Below are 16163 nucleotides of genomic sequence, written 5' to 3'. Positions count from 1 at the left end.
TACAGCGCTGGGGGTTATATTACTGTATACAGCGCTGGGGGTTATATTACTGTATACAGCGCTGGGGGTTATATTACTGTATACAGCGCTGGGGGTTATATTACTGTATACAGAGGTAGGGGGTTATATTACTGTATACAGCGCTGGGGGTTATATTACTGTATACAGAGGTAGGGGGTTATATTACTGTATACAGCGCTGGGGGGGTTATATTACTGTATACAGCGCTGGGGGTTATATTACTGTATACAGCGCTGGGGGTTATATTACTGTATACAGCGCTGGGGGGTTATATTACTGTATACAGCGCTGGGGGGTTATATTACTGTATACAGCGCTGGGGGTTATATTACTGTATACAGCGCTGGGGGGTTATATTACTGTATACAGCGCTGGGGGGTTATATTACTGTATACAGTGCTGGGGGTTATATTACTGTATACAGCGCTGGGGGTTATATTACTGTATACAGTGCTGGGGGTTATATGACTGTATACAGAGGTAGGGGGTTATATTACTGTATACAGCGCTGGGGGTTATATTACTGTATACAGCGCTGGGGGGTTATATTACTGTATACAGCGCTGGGGGTTATATTACTGTATACAGCGCTGGGGGTTATATTACTGTATACAGCGCTGGGGGGTTATATTACTGTATACAGCGCTGGGGGGTTATATTACTGTATACAGCGCTGGGGGTTATATTACTGTATACAGCGCTGGGGGGTTATATTACTGTATACAGCGCTGGGGGGTTATATTACTGTATACAGTGCTGGGGGTTATATTACTGTATACAGCGCTGGGGCTTATATTACTGTATACAGTGCTGGGGGTTATATGACTGTATACAGAGGTAGGGGGTTATATTACTGTATACAGCGCTGGGGGTTATATTACTGTATACAGCGCTGGGGGGTTATATTACTGTATACAGCGCTGGGGGTTATATTACTGTATACAGCGCTGGGGGTTATATTACTGTATACAGCGCTGGGGGGTTATATTACTGTATACAGCGCTGGGGGGTTATATTACTGTATACAGCGCTGGGGGTTATATTACTGTATACAGCGCTGGGGGGTTATATTACTGTATACAGCGCTGGGGGGTTATATTACTGTATACAGTGCTGGGGGTTATATTACTGTATACAGCGCTGGGGGTTATATTACTGTATACAGTGCTGGGGGTTATATGACTGTATACAGAGGTAGGGGGTTATATTACTGTATACAGCGCTGGGGGTTATATTACTGTATACAGCGCTGGGGGTTATATTACTGTATACAGCACTGGGGGGTTATATTACTGTATACAGCGCTTGGGGTTATATTACTGTATACAGCGCTGGGGGTTATATTACTGTATACAGCGCTGGGGGGGGGTTATTACTCATAATATGTCACACATGGGACTTTATCTTTTATGATGCCATACTTGCGCTGGGTGGTCGGGGTAAACGCACCTGGACTGGGTCTCATTAAACGTCTGGCACAGAGGCGAAACGCTTAACGCATTAATTACAAAAAAAAGGAATAAAACTGTTAATTTTTTGAATGCCCCATAAATTACCTGAAATCGCTTATTTATTATCACGCAGCTGTGAGATTCTGATAAGGATTTTATGCAGTCAGACTTTTTATTGTTTATTAGATTTTGGGGTAAATTTGCTTTGAATAGGGCGACTGGCAGAGGTTCTTCTCAGCTGTCGGAGCCACGAGGGGTGGGGAACGAGCCCCCCCGCAACCAACAGGAGTCCCGGAGGAGAAGTCACGGGCTGCGCACGCAGGTGAGAGTCAGGTACCGGTCACATATTTGTGTGTGGGGGGGCCGCCGGTTGCGGAGGCTTTGTTTATATTACAGGGAGGGCGGTTGCTGGGGTATTAATCTGTCTGCTTATTTACTCTCATCCAGGGCTGGGCATTATGTCAGACAGCTGCGCGCATGGATGACTCCTCCAGCCCTTAATGGGTTAAATGGTATGTCATATAAACACCAGATTACTAAGATTCCGGTAAAATCCCTGTTTAATACCCCGCGCCTCTCAACGGGTCCAGGCTGCAGACCCACATATAATGGGAACATCACACGTATGGGGCTCTGCCTATGACCCTCAGCCAGCCAGACACATAAGAATAATACGGTTTCTATAAAGGGGGGTTAAAGTGGAGCAGTCACTCAGAACATTCTATTAGTTACTATGGCGATTACTTCTGTTACCATTCGATTTCAGAGGCAGAACCTTAATTAGTTCTGACTTATAACGTTAGAATATTAAATCATATGACCCGCAGACGCGCTCACGCTGAAGCAATGAAACACACGGAACTGCGTGATGTCATAATTTATTTGTATAACCCAAGGAATTTCCAAACAAGGAATAGTAAATCACAAAACAAAACAAAAAAAAAAGATGGAATATAACCAAATTTCATATCTAGAACGATAGACAGGCAAATGGACTTTACGCGTAGCTTGTTGTCATGGAAACGCACCAATTATGATAGAAAACAGTAAAAAGGTTGCACCGTAGGGACGACGAATCGAAACTTTGGCTGAAGTCCAAAAATAAAGACAAAATCCGGGATAACGGATCGGCGTTCCGCGGGGCGGCTGCTAAACGGGCAATGTCAGGAAATTAATTTAATCACAAAACGGTATTTACAAAGTCCGAGCGTCACAATAAAGTCATTTACATCGTATGTACATACCCCACAAATACAGCGTAAAACCGCGAGCCAATCAGAATACAGGATCCTAAAGAACTCCATAAATTCCATGATTTCACCTTAAAAGTGTTCTTTAAGACTTTGTAACTAAACGCAGCATTAGAATCGTCACTTGAGGAACCATCTTTAAAGTGAAAGAAATATAATATATGTTCCAGGGAATCATTTAATTGTCACGTGACTTCAAAGCAGGCACTGATAGGCTGCCCTCGAAGCTGAAAACTAGAGCCCTAAAAGTTTAATTGTTAAGCGTTTAGTGTAACAAATACGTGGAAAAGGACCCTTAATTTATTAACCCTTCCTTAGGGGCAATTCTGGGGCGTTTATTGGATGACGGCGGCTTTGGACACATTCCTATCAATAAATATCAGTAGTCGAGGATTGAAGTTCAGTAGTCACGCGGCCCATTGCTCCCAAACACCATTTTATTCAGGACTTTGTAGGAAAAGCACCCTAGTAGTGAGCGGAATCTCTAGAGATATATTTATAAATATTTAGAATTATTATTTTTATGCCAGAAAAAAAACCACGAGAAATCGGAACGGGGAAGCGGACAATAGCAGCCATTGTTAAAAGCAGCAGTCGTTACCGGGGGGGGGGAGGGGTATTAAGGCGACGGCGTTAATTTCCACCAATAACCCGACAGCGTTGGGGCCGCATCCTCAACGTGGAATGAAAAACACAATCGATGATGGCGTTAAACTGTAAATAATCATTAAGACAAAAAAAAAATGTGGATGGAGGAAGCCAAATGAGGAAGGACGTTGAGGATTTGGGAGAAAGCGATGCGGAGAAAGTTTATTAACACGCAAGAAAATCGTTAAATCAGAGGCGGGAGACAGTATTGGGAAACCTCGGTAACAGCGTCTTTTGCACGGTAACCGGCGGTACTTCTCGCCAACACGGAGGCAGCGCCAGCGGCTGGTAATAAGCAGGAAAGGAGGCTGCGATATCAACTTAACTTTACTTTTCTCCGGATGATGGGAGTTTTAGTCTCCCGGAACCTGGAATGTTCATACACCGATGGCGATGGTACGGATGAGACTGAACCAGGGATTCATTTTTTTTGGATTCTCTGGCGGAACCAACAGAGTTCAACCAAGAAGCAAAGAAGGGCAGAGCAGCGACGAAGCGTAAAGTAGCCGGGGATATGGATCTGCGGTGCCGGCGCCGGAGACCGGGGCGATCTATTCAGCCTGCAGCTTCCGAGGAAGTCTTTTCCAGAACCGGGAGAGAGGAAAGTCGTCTTCTGACCGCCGGAGTCAGACACATCCATACTCGTACCAGACGGACTGCGGGTCGGTGCTGGGGTCTGGGGACGCTGGCGTACTTTTGGAGGAACCTCTTTTGTTGGGTTCTTCCTCGACGTTTGGTGTAGAGTGACCTTCGGCGCTTGCGGCCTTCGCAGATTCGCCAGAAACCAAACCCTGCGAGACTTCCACCTCTGGGATGGTGGGGACGGGCCTGACGGGGGTCGCCACTTCTCCGGAGCGAGGGATCGGTCTGGTCTTGGTCCTGGTGGAGCCGAGGACCGGCGCGTGATGTTGCTGCAAGCCGGCAGATGATGGAACGGAATGCATCCTCTGGTCTTCTTTAGGAACGGCCAAGGACAGGCGCCGGGTATCTAAAGGCCGGCAGCGGGATTCATCGCCGCGTGGAGCGCCGTCCACCCTTGCAGACGCTGGACGTTCCCTAAGGGAGGTCTGGGAGCCCAGAGGAGTAGACGATCTCAGCAGGTGACTGCTGAACTCCTTTCCCACCGGCGTCTCCACCTCCGGTTTCTCCAGTCTGCCCGGGTCTGGGCCGTTGGCTTTTAGGAGGTCAGCGGTGGCCACACTGAACGACCTGCTCAGAGGGCTACCCCTGCTGGAGGGAGACGCCGGGCGCTGCGGCTCGGGAGTCTGCTTGGACAACGCGACGGACTGATGCGCAAGTCCGCGGTGATGAAGGCTCAGGGGGCTGGTCTGAGCACCCAGCTGCCGGAGGTTTGGCTTCGCGTGCGCGCCTGGCTTTACGCCCCGGCCGTCGGAGGAATCCAGAGTTAAGCTGACGGAAGTCGTCATGCGGCTCGCAGGCTGCGGGTCTCTGTAGCCGGACTGGCTACCAAAATCTGGAGCTTCGCCTGCCTTCTTAAAGTAATCCCCCAGCATGTCCTCCTTACAGCCAGACGCATCCTGCGCAGGAAAAAGGGAAAATGCCATAAATTAACAAATTACTTCAAAAAAAGGCTATTTTCCTGTTGACAACATTCTTGCAACATTAGCCTGCTGGCCGCTGGAGAGTTAGGAAGGTGTTAGTGCTCATGCTCAGCGAGTGGAGGTGAGTGTGAGTGGATGGGGGTGAGTGCAGGGATGAGTTTGGGGGGGTGGAAAGTGAAACAATACCCTGGGAATATACAGAGATGCGGCTCTCCTGCTGGCCCTGTCTGAGCTGCTCCTCCACACACAGGATCCCGGGGACGGCGAGTGGTGTCGGGGGGCAGTCTGCGGAGATTCCTTGGGGTTTAGGTTGGGGGATGGGGGCTGGGAGGAGGGATGGAGGGTCTCAGCCTCTAACAGAAACTGATGCAGGGTGATGAGCTCGTTGTCATTTAGACTGTGCCTGCGCTGTAAGGGAAGCGGTGGGGCGAGGAAGAGAAACAGGATGAGCAAAGCAGGCAGCAAAGACCCCCCAGACACACAAACTGTAGGAAGATCGTTATTCTTTTCCACCACCGGAGGGCAGCAAAGTTCTGCACCCAACCCAATGCATCAGCCCCCCCGCAACGGACAAACTCAAAGAAAAACATTATCGACGATGCGGACGGATATATACGTCGTTCATTTGCCTCTGTATCTGCCCCACGGGACGCTTTAAATGGCTATATGGCACGGATCTAGAGCATTTCTTCCACCCCGTTTAGAAAGGCAACTTACTGAGGGGGGAGACAGCTGGTTACCCTCGTTCAGAAACTCTTCTAAGGTCACCATCTCGCTTCCGGGGGACCCCGATCGGGGCCGGACGTGAGCACGACTCGGTGGTCTTTTCTCGGGATTGTTGTAAGAGGCCAGGCTGTTTCTGCCGAGTGACGACTCTGGTTTGTTGACGGAGCGGCACAGGTGGTGGTCTCGGGGTAATGTCGCCACATCTTTGGTTGGGATCATGTCTTCGCTGCTCATACTCTCTGTTCTGCCTGGCAGATGCCCAGAAGATCCTAAAAATATGGACATTCAGCACATAATCGCCCCAAAACGCGCTTACAATATAACGAGTACATGTTATGCGGCTCGTACCTTTCAGGGTGAGGGGCGAGATGCTGTTCAAAGTACTTCTGTTACTGCCTATAGAACTCAGCCGGGGCTCTGAAATGAGGAAAATCACAATAAATTCCCGGCAGATATTTACAGAAAGATGGCCGACCACCAGCAGAGGACAGAATAACGGAAAGTTACCCCGGGGTCCGGCGCTGCCGGGTTCAGCCTCCTGCGCTGGGTCATGGAGGTTATCATCTGAGGGGAATCCTAGGGAAGGATTTAAAACAAGAAGAACGTCGTCAACAAGACCAACGAGACCACAATATCCCCACCGAAGACCAAACGATCTAACGTTCCCCGTGAGCGAGGTCTGGCTCAGTCACCTCTGGGTCCCGCCGGCTGCTGGGTTTTGCCGCCGGGTCCCGCGCACGGCAGGTGGACGGCAGACGCGGAGAAAGCTCTGGACGCGGCCTCCATCCTCCTGGAGCGGGAGAGACTTCCCAGTCCTTCCGCTTCGTCCTGGTCTCCCGCGTGGTAGGACATCCGGTGGTGCTTGTGGCCGGCGTCGGTGGGAACTGACGGAGGCGAAAGGACAGCTTAGTGAGATGGGGGGAGCGGCGTGAACCAGGAGGGGCCCGAAACGCGCCAGAGCGGGGGGCGCAGCCACAAAATGGGAACAGCTGGAGGGGAACGGCTTAAAGATACAAAGTATCCACCGCGAGATTAACGAAAGACACAATCGCAGGTAACCTGCGGAGCCTCAGCTGGACTAGGAATCCCCATCGGCCTCTTCGAGCGCCTGGGGCGGAATTCTACTACTAGAGTAATAATATCCAACTAATTTATATCTATCTATCTATATATAATATCTATATCTATCTATATATATATAATATTTCCTCCAAGGCCAGGAAGAGTTCCTGAACACAGAAACTCTCCCCCCCCCGCATCCTCCTTTGTGGCTACGGCCGTTCTGTAACGTTTCAGGCGAGGTAAGGGTTAATACATTAAACGAAAGCAACAACAAAAAACAGCAAGGAACGCAACGCAAAATCCTGGCCAAAAGCGGCAGACACGAGGAACGTGGTGACCACGGGGGCCGGCGGGCCCTGAATCTAATCGCCTCTCAACCGTGACGATACGCGACGATCCGGTGCAAGTGCGGAATGTGGAGCTGTTACTATGGAAACCAATGTTCCAGCGGATTACTTTTACCTTTTAATTGCTCTTTATACACCCCGGTACTGCTCTGCCCCGGACATACAGTATAAACCCCCACCCCCCCCACGGACCCCCACGAAAACCTCCGGTCTGCGTTCCATCTCTGTGCCGACGGAAAGGAGAACTTCGCGCCTCGCTTGGTAAACCGCCTTCCTTACACAGATTGGGGGAAATCCCGCCTGATTGCGCCAGAAACGAATGGCAGAGCGTTTTAGCCGCTTTTCCAAAAAACATAGAAACAAGCTTTTTTTTTTTTCATTTTAAGGAAGTTAAACCATAAGGAATCCCCGTCACAAAGGGGGTTTTTTTTTTGGGGGGGGGTTGCATTGAAAACATCATCTAAGAGATGCAAAGAGATGAAACGGAAGCAGCCGGAAACCGTACGAGGGTAAAAGGTTTTACTGTCGTGATGGATGAGCGTGATAAGATTTATATCTATCCCTATATATCTATCCCTATATATCTATCTATAGATTTCTAATCTACGGTACGACTCGCCTAAAATCTACCCGATGAGAACTTCACCCCCCAGCCCGAGGAGATACGAGGTCCGTGCAGCGCGTTCTGGGGTATTTGGGACGGAATCACGGCAAATGACGCGTTAGACAAGAAAGCAGGGGGGGGGGGTAGATGTTAGACAGAGAGGGCATGCGAGCGGCTTCCGGAAGCGTATGGAAAACGGCCAAATTGCCTTAAAACGCACACACAGGGCAAACCGGCTGTATCTGCACACAAACAGGGAAGCGAGACGGGGGCTTTAACGCCCCCCGCGGACGCACATACAACGTGCCCGAGCTCGGGGCCACACAACTTACAGTTTGCTTGGCGATTGTGAAACGCGTGGGGGTTTTACATAAATGGCTTAATTTCAATTAACAGAAGCGCTCTCCATCTCGTTCAGCGGTTTGCTCGATGACACGTGGCCGGTTTTACAGATTACGTGCGTGCAAAAAAAGTCCTGGGGGAATATATATATTTTTTTTTGGAGGGGGGTTTTTAATATTTTTTTTTTTTTCCATAGCCCTGGAAAGCCCGGCGGAGAAGAAGTGAGCGTTAGAAGTCATTGATTTCCGGGAGAGAGACAGAGCCGTTACGAGACGATGGGATATCGAGAGACGACCAGAAGCGCAGACGCTTGGAGAAACGCCGCTGGCCCTGCGCGGACTTCTCCTTGTCCTGACTTTTGCTTTTCAAGAACGGAAACTTTTTGCGTGGAGCTGCTGAAGGCAAACAGATCACCGGGGTGAGAAAAGAACAGAGCGTGACAGGCGGCTATTAAACACCTCGAGTCCGGACCACCGCTGGCCACCAGAAGACTCGCGTCGAGGGGCATCTTCCCAATACATGAACGTTACAAGCGCTTACGCTGGCATGGATATCCATTGTACAGCGCCGCGGTATGTGGTAGCTCTATATAAAACAATAATAATAATCTCTAGAAGTTATTTTTTTCTGCTCTATATTTTTATGAGATTTGCTGATTTCAGCAACTTTTTGAAAGCAGACGACCTCTTACCTTTGGTTAATAACACCCTGGAGCCGTCTTTCTCCTCCGAGCCCAGAGAAGAATTGTCCAAGTTGTCCTGCTGCACCCGGAGGGGCCGGGAAGTGGACGGCGAGGCGGCCACGTTCGGGGTATCGGCAGCTTGGGTCAGACCCTCCGCGCAGGACTTGGATCGTTCCCTCGAATGCTCTTTCCTGGGTTTAATCAGTCTGGCGAGAGCTCGGGCGCCCGACCAGTGGTTTTTCCTGACAAAAGAAAAAAAAAATCATATTAAAAAAAGTCAAACCAGAACGAACAGAGAGAGAAGCAGCGACGGATACAGCGGAGTCCGCGGCCGGCCCACGAACTGCTTATCATGCGACAGCGACAGCCCACAGGGGGCTACGGAACGGTGCGTTTGGGGGGAAATGAAGCATAATGAATTAAGGGGCTCACTTTTTGGGCGCTGGATCGTAGAATTTATACTGGTCCATGATTTTCTCCTCTAATTTCTCCTTCTGTCTTCTTAAATCATTCAATTTGTCGCTGCAGAGAAAAAGAACTTTAATAATCCAACATTTCAGATATATGTTATTCTATGTTATTCTATACGGAATATTCATCGGCTGCAGTCTATAGGTCAGGGTTCTAAATTGGAACAGTCACCAGCCAATGGGAGATAAGCAGGGCAAAGATTCCAATCTCCCATTGGTTGCATGGGGTACCAGTCTAAAACTATGTGCATATAATTATTTTTGTTTGTTCGTATGTAACACGCGTGTATGCGCTCCGGCTCACATACATGTACTGCTTCTGCTCCTCGTGGTAATGCTCCTTGCTCTCCATGCTCTGCTCCAGTAGCATCTGATTCTGCTGGCTCAGCATCTGGATCTGGCTGAGGAGGTGATGGTTTTCCTCCTCCAGGTTACTCTTCAGACGGGACAGAAGCTGTGAAGCAAGCACCGGGAACATGTAACGAGGTCACGGCAGGAACGCACGCCAAGGCGCCAGACACCGGTCACAACACTCACCGCGTGGGTTACTTTTAAGTCATTTTTACGAAAAGATCCACTAAATTTGCGGTTTAAGTTATTTAAGAAAGGATCTTATGGAGAGATAAGAGATACTTTATTACTCCCACTGAGTTTTACTTTACTGAGAGGGTGGTAGATAAGTGGAACAGCCTCCCAGCAGAGGTGGTAGAGGGTAATACAGTGAGGGGATTAAACATGCATGGGATAGACATACGGCTCCTGAATCTAAGACGAGACCAACGACTGATTAAGGTTTGAGTCTTTACAGCAGGAGAAACGGGCGACTAGACAGGGGCCGGATGGGGCCGATCTGCCGGCGGGTTCTACGTTGTGTATTTTTGGAATTGTATCAGGGCATCTTATTTGCCCGGGGTGGGGCTCGCTCTGCTGGATGGGGTAATAGGGGTGCCGTTTGCCCCGGGTACCTCACAGTGGTTGTCCAGCTTGGTCAGGGTGATATCCATGGTCTGGTGCTGCTCCTTTAGCTCGTCGAATCGCGCCTGCCAGCGGTTCAGCTCCATCTGCGCGTTGTTCAGGGCGGTTTTCATGTCCTTGGTGTGTTTGTGTAAACTCGTATATTCCTTCTGCAGCTCCCCGTGCAAGAAATTCAACCTGCAACATACAATACACGCGAATAAACACGTCCGCCTCCCCCCAGCGCCCCTCCATATCTCCACCACACACGGAAGGGGCAGCGAGGGACCCCACCTGTCCAATTCCTCCTTAAGCTTCTGCTTCTCGTCGGAGGCGGCCAGGTGATTCCTCTTCTCCTGCCGCAGGGCTTCGCATTCAGCTCTTCCGATCTTCTCTCGCTCTTCCAGCTCGCTTCTCTGTCTCAGCGAGACGTTATAACTGCAAACAGAAAAGGAGTGGCGTCTGCAGCGTGACGAGGAGCCGCCGAGCGGCGTTACCCCCTGTGCCTGCGCCGCCGGGGCTTCCGTCCACTCACCTCTCCTCCAGGCGGCGGTGGCTCTGCTCCAAAGCTTTGTGCTGGGTTTTCAGAGCGCCGTGCTGGCCAATCAGAGCCTCGTATTCGGCAGACTGGCGCTCGTACAGGGAGCCCAGGTGGTTGTGGTCGTAGAGCAGGGACTCGTGGGCTGCTTTTAGACCCTCCGCCTGCCGCGCGAGGCCCTCGTTCTCGCTCTCTAGAGCGGACAGCTGGTTCTGGAGCTGCGAGACTTGAGACTTCAGAGCGGATCGCTCGGACGCGGCGGCAGAATTCTCCACCTGAAATACGCCAGCGAGACGCGTGTTAAAGCAGCGCAACACATGCATGCACTCCGACGAGGGGACCTCTGAGGCATCGCTAGTTTCCGTGGACACTCCAGTAGACATAAGATGAGCCCCCACCTGCAGGCTGGCCGTCTGCGTGTGCAGGCCCGTGTTATGTTCCTGCAGGAAGGCCAGCTGTTTCTGTAAGGTCCTCATCTGGTCGTCCAGAGACGCGTTCTGACACTCCAGGTGCTTGAGCTGCTCTCGGAACAGCTGCTTCTCGGCTTGCAGGGCTGCGTTCTGCGGACGGCGATCCAGAGAGAAAACAAAACGTGAAAGAGAGTCTGCGGAACATCTACAGGTCTTCTGAGTCTCAACCGGGGCCACCCATGTTTATTCATATCCCTTGGCTGAAATGTTCATGGACCAGCGAAGTCCATACAAAGCAATGAAGGGACTATTTATATATATATATATAAGGCTATCGGTGGGACACACGCATGCAACATGTCCAAGCTAAGCACATGGAAGACGTCATACAAGGACGCCTCTCTTCAGATGACCATCGTGTCAATTCCAAACAACGTCTTTAAAACCACGGACCGCATTGAGCCCAAAACCCTGAAATATCTTAAAACTAGCTTTCTGGGGCGCTCTGTAACCCACGGCTGCTTTCTAACCACCCCTTCCGGGAGGCAGATATCACACAGACCGGGCAGGACACCAACGCTGCTGTCCTTCTGGTCAATGAACCTACATTCCTCTCGAGTTCGATGGCTCGGTCTTTGACCTTCAGCAGCTCCCGGGTGGCCTCCCTCTCGCCGTTCTGCGCCTGGCTCTTATACTCTGGGTTTTCTCTGGGGTTTTTACCCAAATTCTGAAGCTTTTCCATTTGAGTCCGGCTGCGGACTCCGACATCTTGTTTTATCTGCAACACAGGAGCGCTCGGTTATTTCTACGCAACTTCTCAACGGTTCCTATTATCGAGAGACGGGAAAGATCCGGCGCGGCGACATCATGGCTACGTCTGACCAGATTATTTATTTATATATATATACATGCTTTGGGTGTCAGAAGTACAATTCTAAGACTAACATTCGCCCACGGCTCTAGATTTAGTGTGGGGGGGTATAGTATACCCCCCCCCCGGGACAGTCTGCCCTACCCACCATTCAGCGAAAGGATGTTAATTAATTATGCAGTATTTTAAATATTGTTTTCCGGGGGGGGGTTGTAGTTACCGGAGACGTGGAACAGCTGGGAATCGTTCAGCTGTCCCCTCGGCCATTCACAATCCATCAGCCGTCAACGAGACAGCTGCCGGCTCGACAGCTGAAACCAAACCGCTCGCTTCGTACGAAAGCGAGCCCTCTGCACGAGGCCGAGTCGTTCTATAATAGGCATGCTTGGCAACACGGAAATTCTTAACGCAAACTTCTAAACTCTAAATCTTTTGCCGAATAATACACAGATTCCATTCCCTGAGGTTAGCGGTGGGTACGACATCATGGCAAGAAATGTGGATACCAAGCAGCTTCCTTGCCCCACACTTTTTTCCTGTAACAAATAAATTTAGGGCTTCGTACCAAATTCAGCTCGTTTTGGAGCTGCTGGTTGAGCCCGCGAGCCTCCTCCACCTGCGCCTCCAGCGCCAAGATCTTGCTCTCCTTCACGGCCAGCGTGGTCTTCATGGTGGACTCCATCTTGCTTTCCAGAATCTTATATTTCCTGTAACCGTTACACGGATATCGCGGTCAGGTCTGACAGTTCGCTAAAGAACAACAATAAGAAATGAACCCCCCACCAGGGACCGCTCTGCATGTCGGGTACCCATAGGCGCAGCGCCCCCCCCCCTCGTCAGCCGCTCACCTCTCTGCGTTGCTGTTTTCGTCCTGCAGCATCAGCTCCTTGTTCAAACCGATCTTCTCCAGTTCCAAGGTTAGCTTGTCCAGTTCGCTGGACATTTGTTGGGTTTTTAGTTTCTCCAAAACCAAATCCTGCAAAACAAAACCAAATTGACACAGTTATAAAGAAAACCCGAGATCCCGCCGTACAGAAACATGTGAATAACGTGTATTTCAGTCGCTTCGTCGGATACCTGATATCACGTTGCTGACAGCTACCGAGAACCCATAGATAATAAAAATAAAAATAAACTTCACAATTTATATTAAAAAAATTTAATATTACGCCCTATTTTAAGAAAACATAATGATGATGAATACATGGCAGGGCCCCGCGCATGTGCACGTACTCGTGTTACTAACATGCTCCATGGAGGGTGCCTTCACCCCACCGCTGAGATGTGTGCGAGAATCAGGGGCCCTGGGCCTACAGCAACATACTTAGTAGTTACTATGTTACTGTAAAAAGATACTTAACGCTTGTAATAAACGCGTGACAATATGAATTCTCGTTTACGGTTGAAGCTCGTACCTCTCTTAGCGTCGCTAGCGTCCTCTTGTCGACGGTTAATTGTTGAAGAAGGTTCTTATTTTCCTTCTCCAGCTCCCGTATTTTAGCGGCCGATTCTCTCAGCTTTGATACTTCCTTGTCGAGCGTTCGGCTCTCTTTCTCCAAGTCCGCTATCTTGACCGCGTTGTCATCCAAGATGGCGTCCTTCAGCTCCACTTGGTGCCACAGTCGCTTTGATTCCTTTTCTAGAGTTTTCATATGTTTCTCCAACTGCGACATCTCCTCTTCCATAGTCATCTTCTCATTCTCCAGCCTCTCCAGCCTTTTGTTGGACAGCCTCATTTCCTCCAAGTTCCTCTGCAGTTCCTTGTTCTCCTTCTCGGCCTCCTGAATCTCTGCTTCCAGTTCCTGGACCTTCCTGGTCTCAGCCTCCAACATATGTTGCAGCTTCCTATTCTCATCGGTAAGGCCCTGATAACTGATTTCTAGGCGCTCTGACTTCTTCCCCAACGCTTTTAGGACCTCTACGTTCTTTTGGAGCTCTTCTTTCTCCTTCTGAAGGTCGCCGTTCTCTCTTTCAATCTGCGTCATCTTCGTGCAAGAGAACCTCATGGATTCCACTGCTCTCCTGAGTTCCAAGTTCTCTTCGTCGATCTGTTTGTTTTCCTTCTCCAACACCTCCAACTTAATGGCGACATTTTGCAAGGTGTCTAAAGACTTCTTCAGCATTCTATTATCTCCTTCCAACCTCCCGTTTTCTTTCTCCAAAGCGTCCACTTTTTCCTCGATGATTTTCACAGACGCCACTTTCTTTGTCAGCCTCTCGTTCTGCTTCTCCAGCCGATGGACCTCTTTCTCCATTTCTTCTACTCTCTCGACTTTTTCCTTGACCTGGTCCATCGTTTTCTGCAGTTGCTTCTTCTCGTATTCCACCTCGCTTAGTTTGCCGCTGGTGTCCGTGATGGCCTCGTGAAGAATTTTGTTCTCCATCTCGATTTCTTTCACCCTGGCCTCGGCATTCACCTGGGACCTTTCCCGAAGAGTGGACAAAGCCTGCGAGAGGTGTTGCTTTTCCTGTTCCAGATCCCTGATCTACTCGAGAAAAAAAAAAAAGATCTCATTGTATCGCTGGAGATTATTCCTGGACGTTCTAAGCATTAGAGAAACGAACGAGAATTCCATTACCTGCCTGTCCTTCTCAGATTTTACATTCTCCAAGGCCCGTGAGAGATGTTCCTTGTCCTTCAAAAGATCTTCGCTCAGACTTTCAAGGTCTAAGGTGCTCTGTCTCTCTTTCTCGAGTTGCTCGTAGACGCTTTCAATCTTCAGGAATATTGGTGATTGGAGGAAAACAAACAATTAAGGAAAGAATATTGGAACCTCATAGTTAATTTGACCTCAGGACATATGGAGGACACCTTGAACCAATGCCAAGAAGCCAACGCCACACGCATGAGATGCTCCCATTACGGCTGTAGTTGGGGTAAAGGCATAAAATATGGAAGGACCAGACTGGTTCTCACCTTCTTGCTGAGCTGCTGGTTTTCTTTCTCCAGTTCCTGCCCTTTGAGGCTGCTCTCCTCCAGGGACAGCGAGGTCTCCCGTAACTCCTGGATGACGTTCTGCAGACTTTGGTTCTCTTTTTCCAGCTTCAGGATCCGACTGGACGCGGATTCGTTCATCTCGAACACAAACGACTTCCTAGCTGATGAGAACAATAGGACGGAAATAAAGAACGGTTCCTTGGTTGGATACCGGAGACAAATCTGAAGCTAAACGCGCAGCCTTGTTATCTAGAGAAGAGTTGGCCAACGGGTAGACCTCCAGCTATAGAGAAACCGAGATGGGCAAATGGGGGCCATGTAGCCGGTCGAGTCTGTGGCTTCTGTGACCATCAAGTCCATGAAAGTGCATGTGGCTATTAACGCAGCAGACATTTTCTTATAGAAGTAGGAATACAGAGCTAGAAATAAAACGATGAACTGATTTGATCGAGAACGAGAGAGGCGGGAGATTTACAAAAAACCCGTTCTTCATTTATATCATCGGACAAACAAAGACTACTCCGTAATCCGGAGCGCCTCACACCACGGTAAATATTTATTTATAATAATGGATGAAATGTGTAGGGATTACGGAGCTTTAAACAGCGTGCGGCGTTACATCGGCACAGGAATCATCGGGGCCTTATGCACTAAGCAGCGCTCCAAAGAGTTACCATCAGGAGCTTCGAGGCGTGGTGGTCTAGAGCCAAAAATCCGTACAGGTAGTCGACTGCCCCCCCCCGACTCAGTAAAATGTAAATAATCTGCCCAAAGGAGGATCATTTTTAGAGTTACACTAAAAAGTGAGGCTGTGCCTTATTGGCTGAGATGGCAGGAGACACAATGTAACTTATTGCATTCTTTTACTGAAGAGCTTGCAATCTAGGGCCATATTTCATGATGTATGAAGCACTACAAACTTTTTCAGCGCAGTAAAGCAGGAGCACCGAGGAGTTTATCGCTTTGCCCCGCCCCCCTGGATAACGCCCCCGCTTACCGTCTGACAGGTCGGTGCTCTTGGACAGCTGCTCCAGCTCCCAGCCCAGCTGCACGGACTCGTTCATACTCTGCTTCTGCGCCATCTCCAGCACCATGTTTTCTTCCAGGAGCTCCTCGATCCGGTTTTTGTCCGAGTAACGATCCTAGAAACGGGCAGGGGGCGGAAACGATTTTATTTCTGTCACATTAACAAAAAACGAAGAGTTCTTACATCGATGACATTCCGGATTCCGCATAAAACGGGAAGAAGAAGAACGAGCGCAGAGTCCGGCGCAGCGACCACGGAGA

At 49.6% G+C, this 16163-nt stretch overlaps 1 protein-coding gene across 4 annotated transcripts in view; it reads right to left on the bottom strand.

The window, feature by feature from the left end:
• Nucleotides 1-3992: 3992 nt before the first annotated feature.
• CCDC88C (coiled-coil domain containing 88C) overlaps nucleotides 3993-16163 on the bottom strand; it is a 35808-nt gene continuing 23637 nt past the window's right edge. Inside the window, exons 12-31 of one of the 4 annotated variants that reach the window (XM_053475013.1) lie at nucleotides 15874-16018; nucleotides 14856-15037; nucleotides 14518-14655; nucleotides 13354-14424; nucleotides 12787-12914; nucleotides 12504-12645; nucleotides 11675-11845; nucleotides 11056-11217; nucleotides 10655-10932; nucleotides 10414-10557; nucleotides 10131-10317; nucleotides 9474-9619; nucleotides 9128-9217; nucleotides 8705-8937; nucleotides 6351-6542; nucleotides 6166-6234; nucleotides 6007-6075; nucleotides 5650-5927; nucleotides 5119-5340; nucleotides 3993-4908 (exon numbers count right to left, since the gene is read on the bottom strand). In XM_053475013.1, coding sequence (XP_053330988.1) covers nucleotides 3997-4908; nucleotides 5119-5340; nucleotides 5650-5927; nucleotides 6007-6075; nucleotides 6166-6234; nucleotides 6351-6542; nucleotides 8705-8937; nucleotides 9128-9217; nucleotides 9474-9619; nucleotides 10131-10317; nucleotides 10414-10557; nucleotides 10655-10932; nucleotides 11056-11217; nucleotides 11675-11845; nucleotides 12504-12645; nucleotides 12787-12914; nucleotides 13354-14424; nucleotides 14518-14655; nucleotides 14856-15037; nucleotides 15874-16018 — 4959 coding nt within the window. In that variant the 3' untranslated portion in view covers nucleotides 3993-3996. Of the gene's footprint in view, nucleotides 4909-5118; nucleotides 5341-5649; nucleotides 5928-6006; nucleotides 6076-6165; nucleotides 6235-6350; nucleotides 6543-8163; nucleotides 8409-8704; nucleotides 8938-9127; nucleotides 9218-9473; nucleotides 9620-10130; nucleotides 10318-10413; nucleotides 10558-10654; nucleotides 10933-11055; nucleotides 11218-11674; nucleotides 11846-12503; nucleotides 12646-12786; nucleotides 12915-13353; nucleotides 14425-14517; nucleotides 14656-14855; nucleotides 15038-15873; nucleotides 16019-16163 lie in introns of those variants that run through there. The other 3 variants (XM_053475014.1, XM_053475015.1, XM_053475017.1) reach the window with 3 other exon arrangements.

The sequence above is a fragment of the Spea bombifrons genome, chromosome 9 (genome assembly GCF_027358695.1).
Source record: "Spea bombifrons isolate aSpeBom1 chromosome 9, aSpeBom1.2.pri, whole genome shotgun sequence".
Classification (NCBI taxonomy): domain Eukaryota; kingdom Metazoa; phylum Chordata; class Amphibia; order Anura; family Pelobatidae; genus Spea; species Spea bombifrons.
The sequence above is the reverse complement of the archived record's forward strand: the minus strand, read 5'-3'. Positions and strand labels throughout refer to the sequence as shown.